Source organism: Babylonia areolata, chromosome 23 (genome assembly GCF_041734735.1).
Source record: "Babylonia areolata isolate BAREFJ2019XMU chromosome 23, ASM4173473v1, whole genome shotgun sequence".
Lineage (NCBI taxonomy): Eukaryota > Metazoa > Mollusca > Gastropoda > Neogastropoda > Buccinidae > Babylonia > Babylonia areolata.
The window spans coordinates 51,137,391-51,154,449 of NC_134898.1; the positions used below are offsets into that span (position 1 = coordinate 51,137,391).

General features: G+C 39.1%; 1 protein-coding gene across 1 annotated transcript in view; it reads right to left on the reverse strand.

The window, feature by feature from the left end:
• LOC143298167 (E3 ubiquitin-protein ligase RNF213-like) overlaps positions 1-16,850 on the reverse strand; it is a 58,012-nt gene extending 41,162 nt beyond the window's left edge. Inside the window, exons 1-8 of the mRNA XM_076610909.1 lie at positions 16,720-16,850; positions 15,610-15,801; positions 14,160-14,300; positions 7,967-8,077; positions 5,871-6,012; positions 5,288-5,580; positions 2,263-2,383; positions 901-1,026 (exon numbers count right to left, since the gene is read on the reverse strand). Coding sequence (XP_076467024.1) covers positions 901-1,026; positions 2,263-2,383; positions 5,288-5,580; positions 5,871-6,012; positions 7,967-8,077; positions 14,160-14,300; positions 15,610-15,801; positions 16,720-16,820 — 1,227 coding nt within the window. The 5' untranslated portion in view covers positions 16,821-16,850. The remainder of the gene's footprint in view (positions 1-900; positions 1,027-2,262; positions 2,384-5,287; positions 5,581-5,870; positions 6,013-7,966; positions 8,078-14,159; positions 14,301-15,609; positions 15,802-16,719) is intronic.
• Between the last annotated feature and the right edge of the window lie 209 nt (positions 16,851-17,059).

A 17,059-nucleotide genomic window follows, 5' to 3' on the forward strand; every position in this document is an offset into this window, starting at 1 on the left:
ACTCAAGAAAATGTCTTTCTTGAACCTTAACATTTATTTTTCATGTCACACACACATACATATGATAGTAATAATAATTATAATAATAATAATAATGGGCTCTACGTCCTTAGCATGGGGGTGCAGAGTGCTCACAATTAACACTTAAAAGGATACAAAAACTAAAAACACTGGACATTATAATGAAGCCTCTATACACATGCCATCAAAGACACAGAAGCCTAAGGCAGTTGAAATATGAATACTTGCCTGGCTCAAAAATGAAACAAACATAAAAAAAAAGAAAAAAAAGTGTCAGTGTTGTTGACCTGTGCGGATCAATAAACAATGGGGCAGTGTCATTGGCCTTTGTGGATTTCATAAATGAGCAGCTGACCAGCGAACAGCTAAAGAACACTTGATGATGCAAGTGAATGATTTTGTTTTTATATAGAAGTGGGGATGACCTGTCGTGTGTTGTGTGGGTGTGAATCAGTCCAGTGCTGTGCGTAGTGCAATGCTCTGTTCTGTAAGGCTGGTGTAGCGTATATGGATTTGTCCGAATGCAGTGACGCCTCCTTGAGCTACTGAAACTGAAACTGTAAGGCACTGTTCCTTCAGCCACACCTCTTCCAGCACATGTGGGCACTCTACTTTTCAGTGCAAATAAATGTTGTGGTACATGTGGACATTAAAAAATGTTCCGTCATTTGAGAATGCGCAACTGTTCAGTTCAGTTGCGTTGCACCTTGGAACAAGTGGACATACAGTTGAATGGTGTTTCAGTTATTACAAATAAAAGTCTATATCTATCAATCAATATCTATCTATCTAAATATATATATAATAGATAAAATGAAATAAAACAAAGCAAAACAAAATAAGATCAAGTAAAATACATTCTCAAAGGCTGGACCATACCTGCAGGGCTTGCAGAAACGGAGCCAGGTCCCCATCCAGCTTGACCTGTGCCAGCAGATCACGGACAGCTTTGTACTGGTCACCACACAGCAGGTAGCGGTCAGCCACCGCATCCACCTGCTCCACCTGCAGACAACAGTTTTTCCTTCTCTCTCTACCGGGCCAGTACCACAGAATTTCTTCTTCTTTTTTTTTTTATCCCAAGATTGCATTTAATTGAACATACTCACCATGCCCCACTGATACAGGGGTCTAATTCCTGTCCAGTGCAAAGTACTACTCCATCCAAGTGGTGAAATCAAAATTGGCTGTGGCTAGTAACCTCCCCTAGTATATTACCTCCCTTCTGTCCTCTTTTCTGGCAGACATCTTCCATTCCTGCAGCCTGTGCACCAAGCTGCTGCCGTTCTACTGTCTGGACTTCTGCTGTGTTATCGTGTCCTATAACAGGACGCAAGACAATCTCACTTGTCTGGGCAATCCAATAATAATTTAGCCCAGATAGCGATCAATTGACAAACATGCAGTTTATTTTCCCATTTTGTGTTCAAGAGTCCCATTTGGGGTTGGCAGTACTCATTTCAATAATCCCTGTGCCCGTGCCTCTGCAGTGGAGGGGCAAGTTCACAACAACATTCTGAAGAGAAGCAGCTATTTACCCCACACCCAACCTCCCTCACCCATCCTCTTTTCACTTCCTTCCTATCTTACAGCTGTTGCCATCATTAAAAAGTTACTTCACTGAGGCCATAAGCCAAATACCCCCATAGTTTTGTGTATACAATTATGCAAACAGTTCCTTCTTGACAATGGAAAAAAAATTCATAGCAAAGCTGGGTAACTATTCTGGTGATGACTTTTAATTAAAATACTGAAGAAAAATGTGAGTAATGCTCAAGAACAAGGTTCAACATTGAATCAGTTCTGTTTGAAATAATGAGTGTACAAAAATTGAAGAAATCTTTTATCTAATCAGCCTGTTTGAAAAATATCTAGTTTTTATGCGAAAAAAAAGTTATGTGCAGTTCAGTTTTTTTATCTGATGATGAAAATAAAATTTTAAAAGAGAAGAGAGAAATGTATACATTCTTTTGACATGTCTTATTTAGTCTTATATGGAAAATCGTATCCATATTTTTAAAAACTTCTTTTTTTTTTGAAACAATGTGTTCAAATGTCTAAGTATCAAATCATCTTAAATGAAGACACACCATGCTTCCATTTGCTTTATGCATGTGCACTGTTCCTTTTTTTTTTTTTTTTTTACATTATCTTTTGTGTTTCGTCTTCAGATGAAACCGATCAAAATGTGAAATAAAAACAACAAAAACTCCAGCGGTTCTGATGACTCAGAAAGCCCACCTGGATGTCAGGTTCCTGGATCATTATCCAGTCCAGGCGGTCATCATGTTTGGCTCGCTTGACCAGCGTCATGAAGTCCTGGATTCCGTACTCCCGGCACAGCTGTTTGACCAGGAACTTCCTGCAGGTATAGTGAATATTCAGCCTCTGTCAGGCCACATTATGAACGTTCAGTCATCTGTCAGTCCACATCATGAATATCAAATAATCTGTCAGTCCACATTATGAACATTCAGCCATCCGTCCGTCCACATTATGAATATCAAGTAATCTGTCAGTCCACATTATGAATATCAAGTAATCTGTCAGTCCACATTATGAACATTCAGCCATCTGTCAGTCCACATTATGAATACCAAGTAATCTGTCAGTCCACATTATGAATATCAAGTAATCTGTCAGTCCACATTATGAACATTCAGCCATCTGTCAGTCCACATTATGAATACCAAGTAATCTGTCAGTCCACATTATGAACATTCAGCCATCCGTCAGTCCACATTATGAACATTCAGCCATCTGTCAGTCCACATTATGAATATCAAGTCATCTGTTAGTCCACATTATGAATATTCAGTCATCTGTCAGTCCACATTATGAACATTCAGCCATCTATCAGTCCACATTATGAACATTCAGCCATCTGGCAGTCCACATTCAGCCATGTGGCAGTCCACCCCATGAACATTCAGCCATCTGGCAGTCCACATTCAGCCATGTGGCAGTCCACACATGTACACACAATGAATATTCAGCCATCTGTTAGTCCACACCATGCACATTCAGCCACCTGGCAGTCCATATCATGAACATTCAGCCATCTGGCAGTCAACTCCATGAACATTCAGCCATCTGACAGTCCACTCCATCCACATTCAACCATCTGGCAGTCCACATTCAGCCATCTGGCAGTCAACTCCATGAACATTCAGCCATCTGGCAGTCCACACCATGAACATTCAGCCATCTGTCAGTCCACATTCAGCCATCTGTCAGTCTACACCATAAACATTCAACCATCTGTCTGTCCACATTTGATCCATCTGTCAGTCCACACAATGAATATTCAGCCATCTGTTAGTCCACACCATGAACATTCAGCTATCTGGCAGTCAACACCATGAACATTCATCCATATGTCAGTCCACATCTGTATGCCCAATGAACATTCAGCCATCTGCCAGTCCTCACTTGTACACCCACTGCATCTGTCAGTCCACACAATGAACATTCAGCCATCTGTCATACCATATCTTGTGTATCACAAGTTTTAATACTGGGATGTCATTTACAGAAAATGGTAATATGTGTAACTTTCCATTCCTGTCACACACACACAAACAGACACACACGATGACCTACATACATAATTTTTTTTCCAACAATGGCTTCTTTCATTTCTGTCCATCTTTTGGACAAGGGCTGCATATCAAGATTTTTTTCTTTAAAGCATGCACTTGCCTACCTGATACCTTCATCAATAAAGAATCATCTTAACTCTCTCCATACGAACGGCAAAAGAGAAGATGTTAACAGCGTTTCACCCCAATTACCACCATCAAAATATTGCAAGCGGAAGGCTCTTATACTGAAGAGGTGAATGTTGACAAAGAATACCACAGTTCTGATGACGGAAGCTAAAGGTTGGGTCATTCAGACACCCACTGGACATCCGAGGGGTCTGTGTAGAGGAGAAGAGAGGACTGGCCGTACTGAGTGAGTTAAACCACAAGGACTGTGACAAATTAACTCAAGTGTGGCTGTGTATGGGGGACTCAGATTGAGCATCATGGGAGTAATGCCACTGACACGGTGAAAAATAGAAAAGAATCATCTTAAACAAAACTACCACCCCCGAAAACGGAGTGTGGCTGCCTACAAGGCGGGGGTAAAAACGGTTATACATGTAAAAGCCCACTCGTGTACATGTGAGTGAATGTGGCAGTTGCAGCCCACGAACAAAGAAGGAGAAAAAGAAACAACAAAATCACAGAAAGTGGCTCACTTTGGCTAGTCAGTGTCTCCGTTGTGGCACTGTGCCTGATACATTCATTGATAAATAACAACAACAATAACAACAATAATATCACAGAAAGTGGCTCACTTTGGCTAGTCAGTGTCTCCGTTGTGGCACTGTGCCTGATACATTCATTGATAAATAACAACAATAACAACAACAAAATCACAGAAAGTGGCTCACTTTGGCTAGTCAGTGTCTCCGTTGTTGCAATTGCCTACCTGATACATTCACCAATAAAGAATCACCTTAAGGGGGGGACACGGCAGTGCAAAAGAGACCAAAATGATGTTTTTTTCATAATTTGGGTTTTTGATGGATTTTTATTCTTGAACATCTCTTCTGTCATATGCATAAGTTTTTCCACTGTAAAGATGTCTTTAACAATGAAAAAATTGCCAATAAAGATTGCTTGCTGAATCACGAAAGTGTTTATTTTGTTCAATTTCGATGCAAGTCTTCCGGTTTCTGGCCTTGACAACATACCTTGGACTCGCTCAATGATGAGTAAACCTACAACCATAAGACTCTGCATGATTGTTTTATGACATGTTATTGAAGTTTTGTCATAATTATGAAAATATTCTCTGGGTTTTAATTCATAGCAGTTCCAATCTTTACCCATTGTAAATTTTGAGAATTTCACAATAGCCAAAATTTCAAAAATTTATAAAAAGTACAATAATTGAAGAATCAACACAATCTCACATGAAAATGAAGATAATGTCATTGTGTATCAAGTCGACATAACAAAAAGTGTCTGCATGCACCACATGGACCACAAACCCGATTTCTTTGATACATTGTTTGGCGGCCATTTTGATTTGTTTCCATAGCAACAGGTATTAACAGAAATCTAAGAACACTTTTTTTGTGATCCACAAGTGATGATACACCTAGTAGACAAAAAAAAAAAAAAAAAGAGATATTGTCGGAGAGGAAAAAAAAGTTGTTATTTGACTGTAGTGTCTGACCTTAAACAACAAAAATTCACAGAAAACTGCTTACTTTGGCCAGTCAGTGTTTCCATTCTGGCACAGGTGCTTCAGCTCTTGCAGCAAGTCGTCCAGTTCCTGGCTGATCACTGGCATCACCCCTACCGCTACGATGGTGTCATGCAGTACGTGCGCGCACGCAACCAGGGCATGGCGGAGGTGTCCCAGTGCGTAGAGAGAGGGCAGCAGTTGGGTTTGTGACCTCAGTCTGCGGTTCAGCGCCTGCAGCGTGTCCGCAAGGAGCAGCAGGTGTCCCTCAGGATTCAGGTCGGCGCTGATGACTGCGTCCTGCTCGTGGTGAAGGTCCTGTGGGAAAAGGTTCGCGGTCTTTATATATATAAATGATATGTTGTTACCTTTCCGCTTAACCTGTTCTCCTCCTCATCCAAATTTTGGCAACAACAACAAAAATCTGGGCATAAGATTGACAGTAAAGAAATCACTTTCCAAGGTTAATATCAATCTATCTATCTGAAGACATGAAAACCGTTGAGAATGAAGTGGTCTAGAGCAGTTAACATTTATTCCTCTTGGAACACACACACAAACACACACACACACACACACAAGCGCCCACATCAACACCCACACGGTACCTCAATGCAGTGTATAACAAGCAGACAGAACTCCAGCAGGGTGGGGCAGGCAGCAGTGTCAGGGGAAGCAGCCAGCTCCTGGTCCACCACTGTCTGGGCGTCCGCCAGGAACTTGTCCAGGTGGACATACACGTCTTTCTCACTGAACACCACAGCGTTTAGCTGTATTATTTTGCACTGTGTTGTGTTGTGTTGTGTTGAACAGGACCACCACTGTCCGAGTGTTCCCCAGAAACTTCTCCAGGTGTCCATGCATGTCTTCCTCACTGAACACCATAGTGTTGTATTGTGTAACATGTCGTGTTGTGTGGTGCTGTGTTGTGTTTTGCTGTGCTGTGTTGTACATGTCCACCACTGTCTGAGTGTCCTCCAGAAACTTCTCCTGGTGGTTGTGCATGTCTGTCTCACTGAACACCATAGTATTGTATTGTGTAACATGTCGTGTCGTGTCGTGCCGTGCGGTGCTGTGTTGTGTTTTGCTGTGCTGTGTTGTACATGTCCACCACTGTCTGAGTGTCCCCCAGAAACTTCTCCTGGTGGTCGTGCACGTCTATCTCACTGAACACCACAGTGTTGTATGTGTTGTGTTGTGTCATGTTGTATTGTATTGTATAGTGTTGTACTGTACAGGACCACCACTGTCTGGATGTCCATCACGAGCTTGTCCAGGCGGCCGTACACATCTTTCTCACTGAATACCTAAGTGCTGTGTTATGTTATGTCATGTCATGTCGTGCAGTGTCGTGTCATGTCATGTCATACAGGGTTGTGTTGTGTCATGTTGTGTCATGTCGTGTCATATCATGCAGTGTCGTGTCATGTCATACAGGGTTGTGTTGCGTTGTGTCATGTAGGGTTGTGTTGTGTTGTGTTGTGTCATGTCATGTCGAGTCATACAGGGTTGTGTTGTGTTGTGTTGTACTGGACCACCACTGTCTGGATGTCCGTCAGGAGCTTGTCCAGGCGGCCGTACATATCTTTGTCACTGAACACCTAAGTGTTGTGTCATGTTGTGTCATGTCATGTCGTGCAGTGTCGTGTCATGTCATGCAGTGTTGTATCATGTCATGTTGTGTTGTGTCGTGTCATGTAGTGTCATTCAGGGTTGTGTTTCGTCGTGTTGTGTTGTACTGGACCACCACTGTCTGGGCGTCAGTCAGGAACTGGTCCAGGTGGCCGTACACGTCTTCCTCACTGTACTGTATTGTGTTGTGATGTGTCATGTCATGTTGTGTCGTGTTGCGTTGTGTTGTACAGGTCCACCACTGTCTGAGTGTTCACCAGAAACTCTTCTAGGTGGCAACAAACAGTTTCTCACTGAATACTATTGTGTTGTGTTGTGTTGTGTTGTGCTGCATTGCGTTGCATTGCGCTGTGTTGTGTTGTGTTGTGTTCTACTGGTCCACCACTGTCTGAGCGTTCCAAAAATAACTTCTCTAGGTCGTACACACCTTTCTCACTGAACACCACAGTGTTGAGTTGCATTGTTTTGCATTGTATTGTATCATGTTGTATTGTATCATATTGCATCATATTGTATTGTATCATTATGCTGCATTGAATTACACTGTGTCGCGCTGCATTATACATAGTGTATTGTATTGTACTGTACTGTACTGCATTGTATTGTGTTGTATTGTATTGTATTGTATTGTGCTCCTCTATGCTGTACTGTGTTGAGTTTTGTGTTGTTGGTTACCACCCAGCTAGGCCACACAGGAAGTGTGTGCTGTGGATGTGTTTTGTGACAAACTGGGTGCTCAGTGTTTCAGTGAGAAATGGGCATTGTGATTTTTTTTGGACATATCAGTACTGTTTTACACACACACACACACACACACACACACACAAGAAACACACATGCAGCCAAACACACACATAAACACACACACACACACACACAAACACATTCACACACACACACACACACACACACACACACAAGAAACACACACACACACACACAAGAAACACACATGCAGCCAAACACACACATAAACACACACACACACACACAAACACATTCACACACATGCAGCCAAACACACACACACACACACACACAAGCACTATACTGACAGGTCAACATGTCTGACCTGTGTTTCAGCAGCAGTCGCAGCAGGAAGGAGCGCAGCACAGGCGTGGGGTCGATGAGGTCATCATGCACAGTCATGTTCTTCGTCTGCAACAGGGTCTTGCCCTTTGACCTGCACACATTCCAAACCATCAACAAATGACCTGCACATGTTCCAAGCCATCAACAAATGACCTACACACATTCCAAACCATCAACAAATGACCTACACACATTCCAAGCCATCAACAAATGACCTACACACATTCCAAACCATCAACAAATGACCTGCACACATTCCAAACCATCAACAAATGACCTGCACATGTTCCAAGCCATCAACAAATGACCTACACACATTCCAAGCCATCAACAAATGACCTACACACATTCCAAACCATCAACAAATGACCTACACACATTCCAAACCATCAACAAATGACCTACACACATTCCAAACCATCAACAAATGACCTGCACATGTTCCAAGCCATCAACAAATGACCTATACACATTCCAAACCATCAACAAATGACCTGCACATGTTCCAAGCCATCAACAAATGACCTACACACATTCCAAACCATCAACAAATGACCTACACACCTTCCAAACCATCAACAAATGACCTACACACCTTCCAAACCATCAACAAATGACCTGCACATATTTCAAGCCATCAACCAGTGACCCCATCAGCCAATGACCTGCACAAATTCCAAACCACCACTGACCATCACTGCATCACCATCACATTCCAAACCACAACTGACCATTGCTACATCTACCAATCAAAACCAAACACACTATTTTCTTCAGCAACATCTTCCCTTTGATCTGCATAACTCCAAACCATCTGGCAAAAGGATGAAAAAGCCAAAATATCAACAAAAAAAGATGGTATATGGTATTTGTGTGACCATCACTGAAATCATCAAATAAAAACAGACATATACCATGATCACAATCTCCTCGCAAGTTGTTTCTGACCTCAAAATTTTACAAGGACAAAAAAAATTCATCTGTTTTTCAAATATTGTGAAAGAATTAGAAAATTTTGCTTCACTAATTAGAACAAACTAATGCTTGCTGAAACAGCAACACAGCAAGATAATATCAAAATCCAACATATCTACTTCAATCTTTCAGCCACTTAAGTCACACACACACACACACACACATATTTATATATATATGAAGGACAGTACAAACTATAGATATACATATTAAGGACAGTACAAATCAGGGACATACACATTAATGACGTCTACAAAAAATAAACATTAAGTTTCAGTTTCAGTAGCTCAAGGAGGTGTCACTGCTTTCGGACAAATCCATATATGCTACACCACATCTGCCAAGCAGATGCCTGACCAGCAGCGTAACATTAAGGACAGTACAAATAAGAGACATATGCACATTACAGACAATACAAATGATAAACAGATACGCATTAAGGACAGTACAAATGAGAAACACATACACAGTAAGGACAGAACAAATGAGAAACACATACACAGTAAGGACAAAACAAATGAGAAACAAATACGCATTCAGGATAGAACAAATGAGAAACACATACACAGTAAGGACAGAACAAATGAGAAACACATACACAGTAAGGACAGTACAAATGATAAACACATACACAGTAAGGACAGTACTAATGATAAACACATACACAGTAAGGACAGTACTAATGATAAACACATACACAGTAAGGACAGTACAAATGAGAAACACATACACAGTAAGGACAGTACTAATGATAAACACATACACAGTAAGGACAGAACAAATGATAAACACATACACCGTAAGGACAGTACAAATGATAAACACATACACAGTAAGGACAGTACTAATGATAAACACATACACAGTAAGGACAGTACAAATGAGAAACACATACACAGTAAGGACAGTACAAATGATAAACACATACACTGTAAGGACAGTACTAATGATAAACACATACACAGTAAGGACAGTACAAATGAGAAACACATACACAGTAAGGACAGTACTAATGATAAACACATACACAGTAAGGACAGTACAAATGATAAACACATACACTGTAAGGACAGTACAAATGAGAAACACATACACAGTAAGGACAGTACTAATGATAAACTGATACACAGTAAGGACAGTACTAATGATAAACACATACACAGTAAGGACAGTACTAATGATAAACATACACAGTAAGGACAGTACTAATGATAAACACATACACAGTAAGGACAGTACTAATGATAAACATACACAGTAAGGACAGAACAAATGATAAACACATACACTGTAAGGACAGTACTAATGATAAACATACACAGTAAGGACAGTACTAATGATAAACACATACACAGTAAGGACAGTACTAATGATAAACATACACAGTAAGGACAGAACAAATGATAAACACATACACAGTAAGGACAGAACAAATGAGAAACACATACACAGTAAGGACAGTACTAATGATAAACACATACACAGTAAGGACAGTACTACTGATAAACACATACACAGTAAGGACAGTACAAATGAGAAACACATACACAGTAAGGACAAAACAAATGAGAAACACATACACAGTAAGGACAGAACAAATGAGAAACACATACACAGTAAGGGCAGAACAAATGATAAACACATACACAGTAAGGACAGTACTAATGATAAACACATACACATTAAGGACAGTACAAATGATAAACACATACACAGTAAGGACAGTACTAATGATAAACACATACACAGTAAGGACTGTACAAATGAGAAACACATACACAGTAAGGACAGTACTAATGATAAACACATACACAGTAAGGACAGTACAAATGATAAACACATACACTGTAAGGACAGTACAAATGAGAAACACATACACAGTAAGGACAGTACAAATGATAAACACATACACAGTAAGGACAGTACAAATGATAAACACATACACAGTAAGGACAGTACTAATGATAAACACATACACAGTAAGGACAAAACAAATGAGAAACACATACACAGTAAGGACAGTACTAATGATAAACACATACACAGTAAGGACAGTACAAATGATAAACACATACACTGTAAGGACAGTACAAATGAGAAACACATACACAGTAAGGACAGTACAAATGATAAACACATACACAGTAAGGACAGTACAAATGATAAACACATACACTGTAAGGACAGTACAAATGAGAAACACATACACAGTAAGGACAGTACTAATGATAAACACATACACAGTAAGGACAGTACTAATGATAAACACATACACTGTAAGGACAGAACAAATGAGAAACACATACACAGTAAGGACAGTACTAATGATAAACAGATACACAGTAAGGACAGTACTAATGATAAACACATACACAGTAAGGACAGTACTAATGATAAACAGATACACAGTAAGGACAGTACTAATGATAAACACATACACAGTAAGGACAGTACAAATGAGAAACACATACACAGTAAGGACAGTACTAATGATAAACACATACACAGTAAGGACAGTACTAATGATAAACACATACACAGTAAGGACAGTACTAATGATAAACATACACAGTAAGGACAGAACAAATGATAAACACATACACAGTAAGGACAGAACAAATGAGAAACACATACACAGTAAGGACAGTACTAATGATAAACAGATACACAGTAAGGACAGTACTAATGATAAACACATACACAGTAAGGACAGTACTAATGATAAACATACACAGTAAGGACAGTACTAATGATAAACACATACACAGTAAGGACAGTACTAATGATAAACATACACAGTAAGGACAGAACAAATGATAAACACATACACTGTAAGGACAGTACTAATGATAAACATACACAGTAAGGACAGTACTAATGATAAACACATACACAGTAAGGACAGTACTAATGATAAACATACACAGTAAGGACAGAACAAATGATAAACACATACACAGTAAGGACAGAACAAATGAGAAACACATACACAGTAAGGACAGTACTAATGATAAACACATACACAGTAAGGCCAGTACTAATGATAAACACATACACAGTAAGGACAGTACAAATGAGAAACACATACACAGTAAGGACAGAACAAATGAGAAACACATACACAGTAAGGACAGAACAAATGATAAACACATACACAGTAAGGACAGTACTAATGATAAACACATACACATTAAGGACAGTACAAATGATAAACACATACACAGTAAGGACAGTACTAATGATAAACACATACACAGTAAGGACTGTACAAATGAGAAACACATACACAGTAAGGACAGTACTAATGATAAACACATACACAGTAAGGACAGTACAAATGATAAACACATACACTGTAAGGACAGTACAAATGAGAAACACATACACAGTAAGGACAGTACAAATGATAAACACATACACAGTAAGGACAGTACTAATGATAAACACATACACAGTAAGGACAAAACAAATGAGAAACACATACACAGTAAGGACAGTACTAATGATAAACACATACACAGTAAGGACAGTACAAATGATAAACACATACACTGTAAGGACAGTACAAATGAGAAACACATACACAGTAAGGACAGTACAAATGATAAACACATAAGGACAGTACAAATGATAAACACATACACTGTAAGGACAGTACAAATGAGAAACACATACACAGTAAGGACAGTACAAATGATAAACACATACACAGTAAGGACAGTACTAATGATAAACACATACACAGTAAGGACAAAACAAATGAGAAACACATACACAGTAAGGACAGTACTAATGATAAACACATACACAGTAAGGACAGTACAAATGATAAACACATACACTGTAAGGACAGTACAAATGAGAAACACATACACAGTAAGGACAGTACAAATGATAAACACATACACAGTAAGGACAGTACAAATGATAAACACATACACTGTAAGGACAGTACAAATGAGAAACACATACACAGTAAGGACAGTACTAATGATAAACACATACACAGTAAGGACAGTACAAATGAGAAACACATACACTGTAAGGACAGTACAAATGAGAAACACATACACAGTAAGGACAGTACTAATGATAAACAGATACACAGTAAGGACAGTACTAATGATAAACACATACACAGTAAGGACAGTACTAATGATAAACAGATACACAGTAAGGACAGTACTAATGATAAACACATACACAGTAAGGACAGTACAAATGAGAAACACATACACAGTAAGGACAGTACTAATGATAAACACATACACAGTAAGGACAGTACTAATGATAAACACATACACAGTAAGGACAGTACTAATGATAAACATACACAGTAAGGACAGAACAAATGATAAACACATACACAGTAAGGACAGAACAAATGATAAACACATACACAGTAAGGACAGTACTAATGATAAACACATACACAGTAAGGACAGTACTAATGATAAACACATACACAGTAAGGACAGTACTAATGATAAACATACACAGTAAGGACAGAACAAATGATAAACACATACACAGTAAGGACAGAACAAATGATAAACACATACACAGTAAGGACAGTACTAATGATAAACAGATACACAGTAAGGACAGTACTAATGATAAACACATACACAGTAAGGACAGTACTAATGATAAACATACACAGTAAGGACAGTACTAATGATAAACATACACAGTAAGGACAGTACTAATGATAAACATACACAGTAAGGACAGTACTAATGATAAACATACACAGTAAGGACAGTACTAATGATAAACACATACACAGTAAGGACAGTACTAATGATAAACACATACACAGTAAGGACAGTACTAATGATAAACATACACAGTAAGGACAGAACAAATGAGAAACACATACACAGTAAGGACAGTACTAATGATAAACACATACACAGTAAGGACAGTACTAATGATAAACACATACACAGTAAGGACAGTACTAATGATAAACACATACACAGTAAGGACAGAACAAATGATAAACACATACACAGTAAGGACAGTACTAATGATAAACATACACAGTAAGGACAGCACGCCACAACAAAGCACATCACACAGAGAAGAGAACAAGCACCATCACACAGAGAAGAGAACAAGCACCATCACACAGAGAAGAGAACAAGCACCTTCACACAGACCTGCTCACCCTGCACGGGGGGGGGGACACTCACTTGTGGATGATGTAGCCAAAGATGTGGCTGACAGCAGCGGGTTCAGGCGGGTTCTTTCCAGCAAAACACAGCTGGGACACCAGAGCCATCAGGAACCCACTGATCTGTCGCTGGTAGCGACCCAGCAGCTCTGCAGCCTCTCTGTGACAACACACACAACACTTAGTCAGCCACCCCGCACTGAAGACACCATCTCTGCTGATCCGTGCTACTATCATTTATTACCTAAAAACCTTATTACCTAAAAACCTGAGTATACAATGCAGTGCAATACAGTGCAATGCAATGGAATGCAACACACCATACTACAATGCAATGCAATACAGTTACAGTAAAAACTCCAGCATATGCATTCATCAAAAACATGCAGGTTATAGCGTGTCACAGGTTTATTTCTCTCTTTTAAAAACAATGCATTCATCAAAAACATGCAGGTTATAGCGTGTCACAGGTTTATTTCTCTCTTTTAAAAACAATCACAAAAAGACAAACTCCTGGTAACCAAACCTCCAAGAAAAGAAGACATCCCAATCTGCTCAAAAACAAAAAAAAACAAAAAACAAAAAAAACCAAAAAAAAACAAAACCCACTTCCCCTCAATCACTGACCTCACATGGGATATCTTTGGAGTAATGACAGATACTTGACAACCATAATGAACATCATCTTCAAGCATTGATATCCAAAAACTTAAATTCTTTGAAAACATTTCTTCTGCATGGAGACTGCTTTCCAAAACAATGTGACAAACTTAAGAAGTGTTCATCCCTGGCAGAATTCATGATGGATCATGGCATGAAAATCGCGATGTGAAAGAGTTATTCCTGCAGGAGGACCATCACCGTTACCCCACATACTGCCTTCCTGGGCACAACAGGTTTTCACAAATGGAATGACATTTGACAACATAGCCAAATAATTATTCTATTGTACAACTTCAACATGATTATTCTACTGTAAGACATATTTCATGGTTCTGCTGTTCCTGTAGTTTTCTTCTGTTCAGCTACACAATGAGCACCCTTTGTACCTAGTGCTGATGTTTTCTCAAGGATGATTATTACTTTATATATTTCATTTTATTATATTTTATTTTTTTAATTTTCATTTTCATTTATTTATTTATTTAATATTTTAGTTTTTTTTAAAATAATTTATTTATTAAAAAAAAATTGTGATTTATTTTTATTCTGTTTTATTTTATTTATTTATTATTATTTAAAAAAAAAAAAAAATTATTTATCTTTTTTTTTCTCAAGGCCTGACTAAGCGCAATGGGTTACACTGCCGGTCAGACATCTGCTTGGCAGATGTGGTGTAGCAAATATGGATTTGACCAAACGCAGTGACGCCTCCTTGAGCTACTGATACTGATACTCTCAAGGATGACTACTGTGGGCAGATCTTAATAGGAACAATTCCCACAAACTGAACCTCCAGGGGGAGTCACCTGTCCTGGTTGCAGGCAGTGGCTGGATCAAAGTCTGGAGGCACTCGGGTGCCACATTCTTGGCATTTGGCATCGGCACGATTTCCGTGACAGGAGTCTCTGTAGCAGCTGTTGCACAGGCGATGGCTACAGGGCAGCTCCACAGGGGAAGACTCGAACTTGGTATCACAGTACGAGCATTTGCCGAGTTTCCTGAAACAGAATAACATGAAATGGTACATTGGAGATGGAAAAAGGACCCCGCCTGCCCCCCTCACCTTTTTTTTCCAACAAGCTTTATCATGGTGCCTTTCTGTGGAGGACCCTTCAGTGAATTATAGCTATCATCTGGATCCAGAAAGAATGGTATCAACTTTACTGGCATGCAAATGCTTTCATACATGTGCTTGTAATCTAAACTCGAGTTGTTTATTTACTGGACATCCAATATCATATTATTGTATGTGAATACCTGTGGGAAGTGCTGCACATCATTAGATTCCAGTATTATACCAACTGCTACTTTCTCAAGGATGACAAAAAGATATGACTGAAAAAGACAATTTAAAAAAATGTTGAAAAAAGTATCATATCTTGTTTCCAGTCCCACTTATATGGGAACCCCCACCCCCACCCCCCCAAAAAAAAAACCAACATCAGACCACAGTCAGTCAACAAAGATGACACATTAAAATCCAACACTGAAACAGCGAAGAAGATGGCATGGTTGTATGCACTGACATATATCTTTTTTAAAACAATTTTAATCAGAAAAAAGTATACATTATGTGATATTGGGAGGAGACAATAGAATACTGTCCTGAGCATTGACCATTCAACATCAAAAGAACATAGGCAGAACAATGAATATTCATCAATGCATCTAATTCATCAGATATCACAAAGCTTTGTGCTGTACAATGCACATGGATAATGTCCACTTCGGTTCTTTTTCATTTTATTTTACAATACATAGTTATTTCAAAAACATACTTGTTGACTTCATGTGCCCATTTAAGATCTTTTATGAACATCTGCAGTGTTGGCTTTACTTTACTGATTCCACAACACTGGTCAACAAAGAATCTGGCTACCAATAAAACTTTTATTGTAAAACACAATCAAACATACCCCAGAAGATGTCCAATCATTCTGCCATTGGTACGTTTCAGGAAGTCATCCACCTGAGCCAGAGTCTGCGCCTTCTTCATGTCCACATTGTCACCAAGCATCTGTCACACACACAGTTTAACTCTCTCAAGGAGGTGTCACTGCGTCACTTGCGTTCGGACAAACCCATATACTCTTACACCACATCTGCGAGGCAGATGACTGACCAGCAGCATAACCCAACACACTTTTTCAGGCCTGGAGTGCATGCTTATATACTTGTGTACCTATCAAATGGATTTCTGCTACAGATTTTTTTGCCAAAGCACATCTTCATTGCCGTGGGTTCTATTTCAGTGCG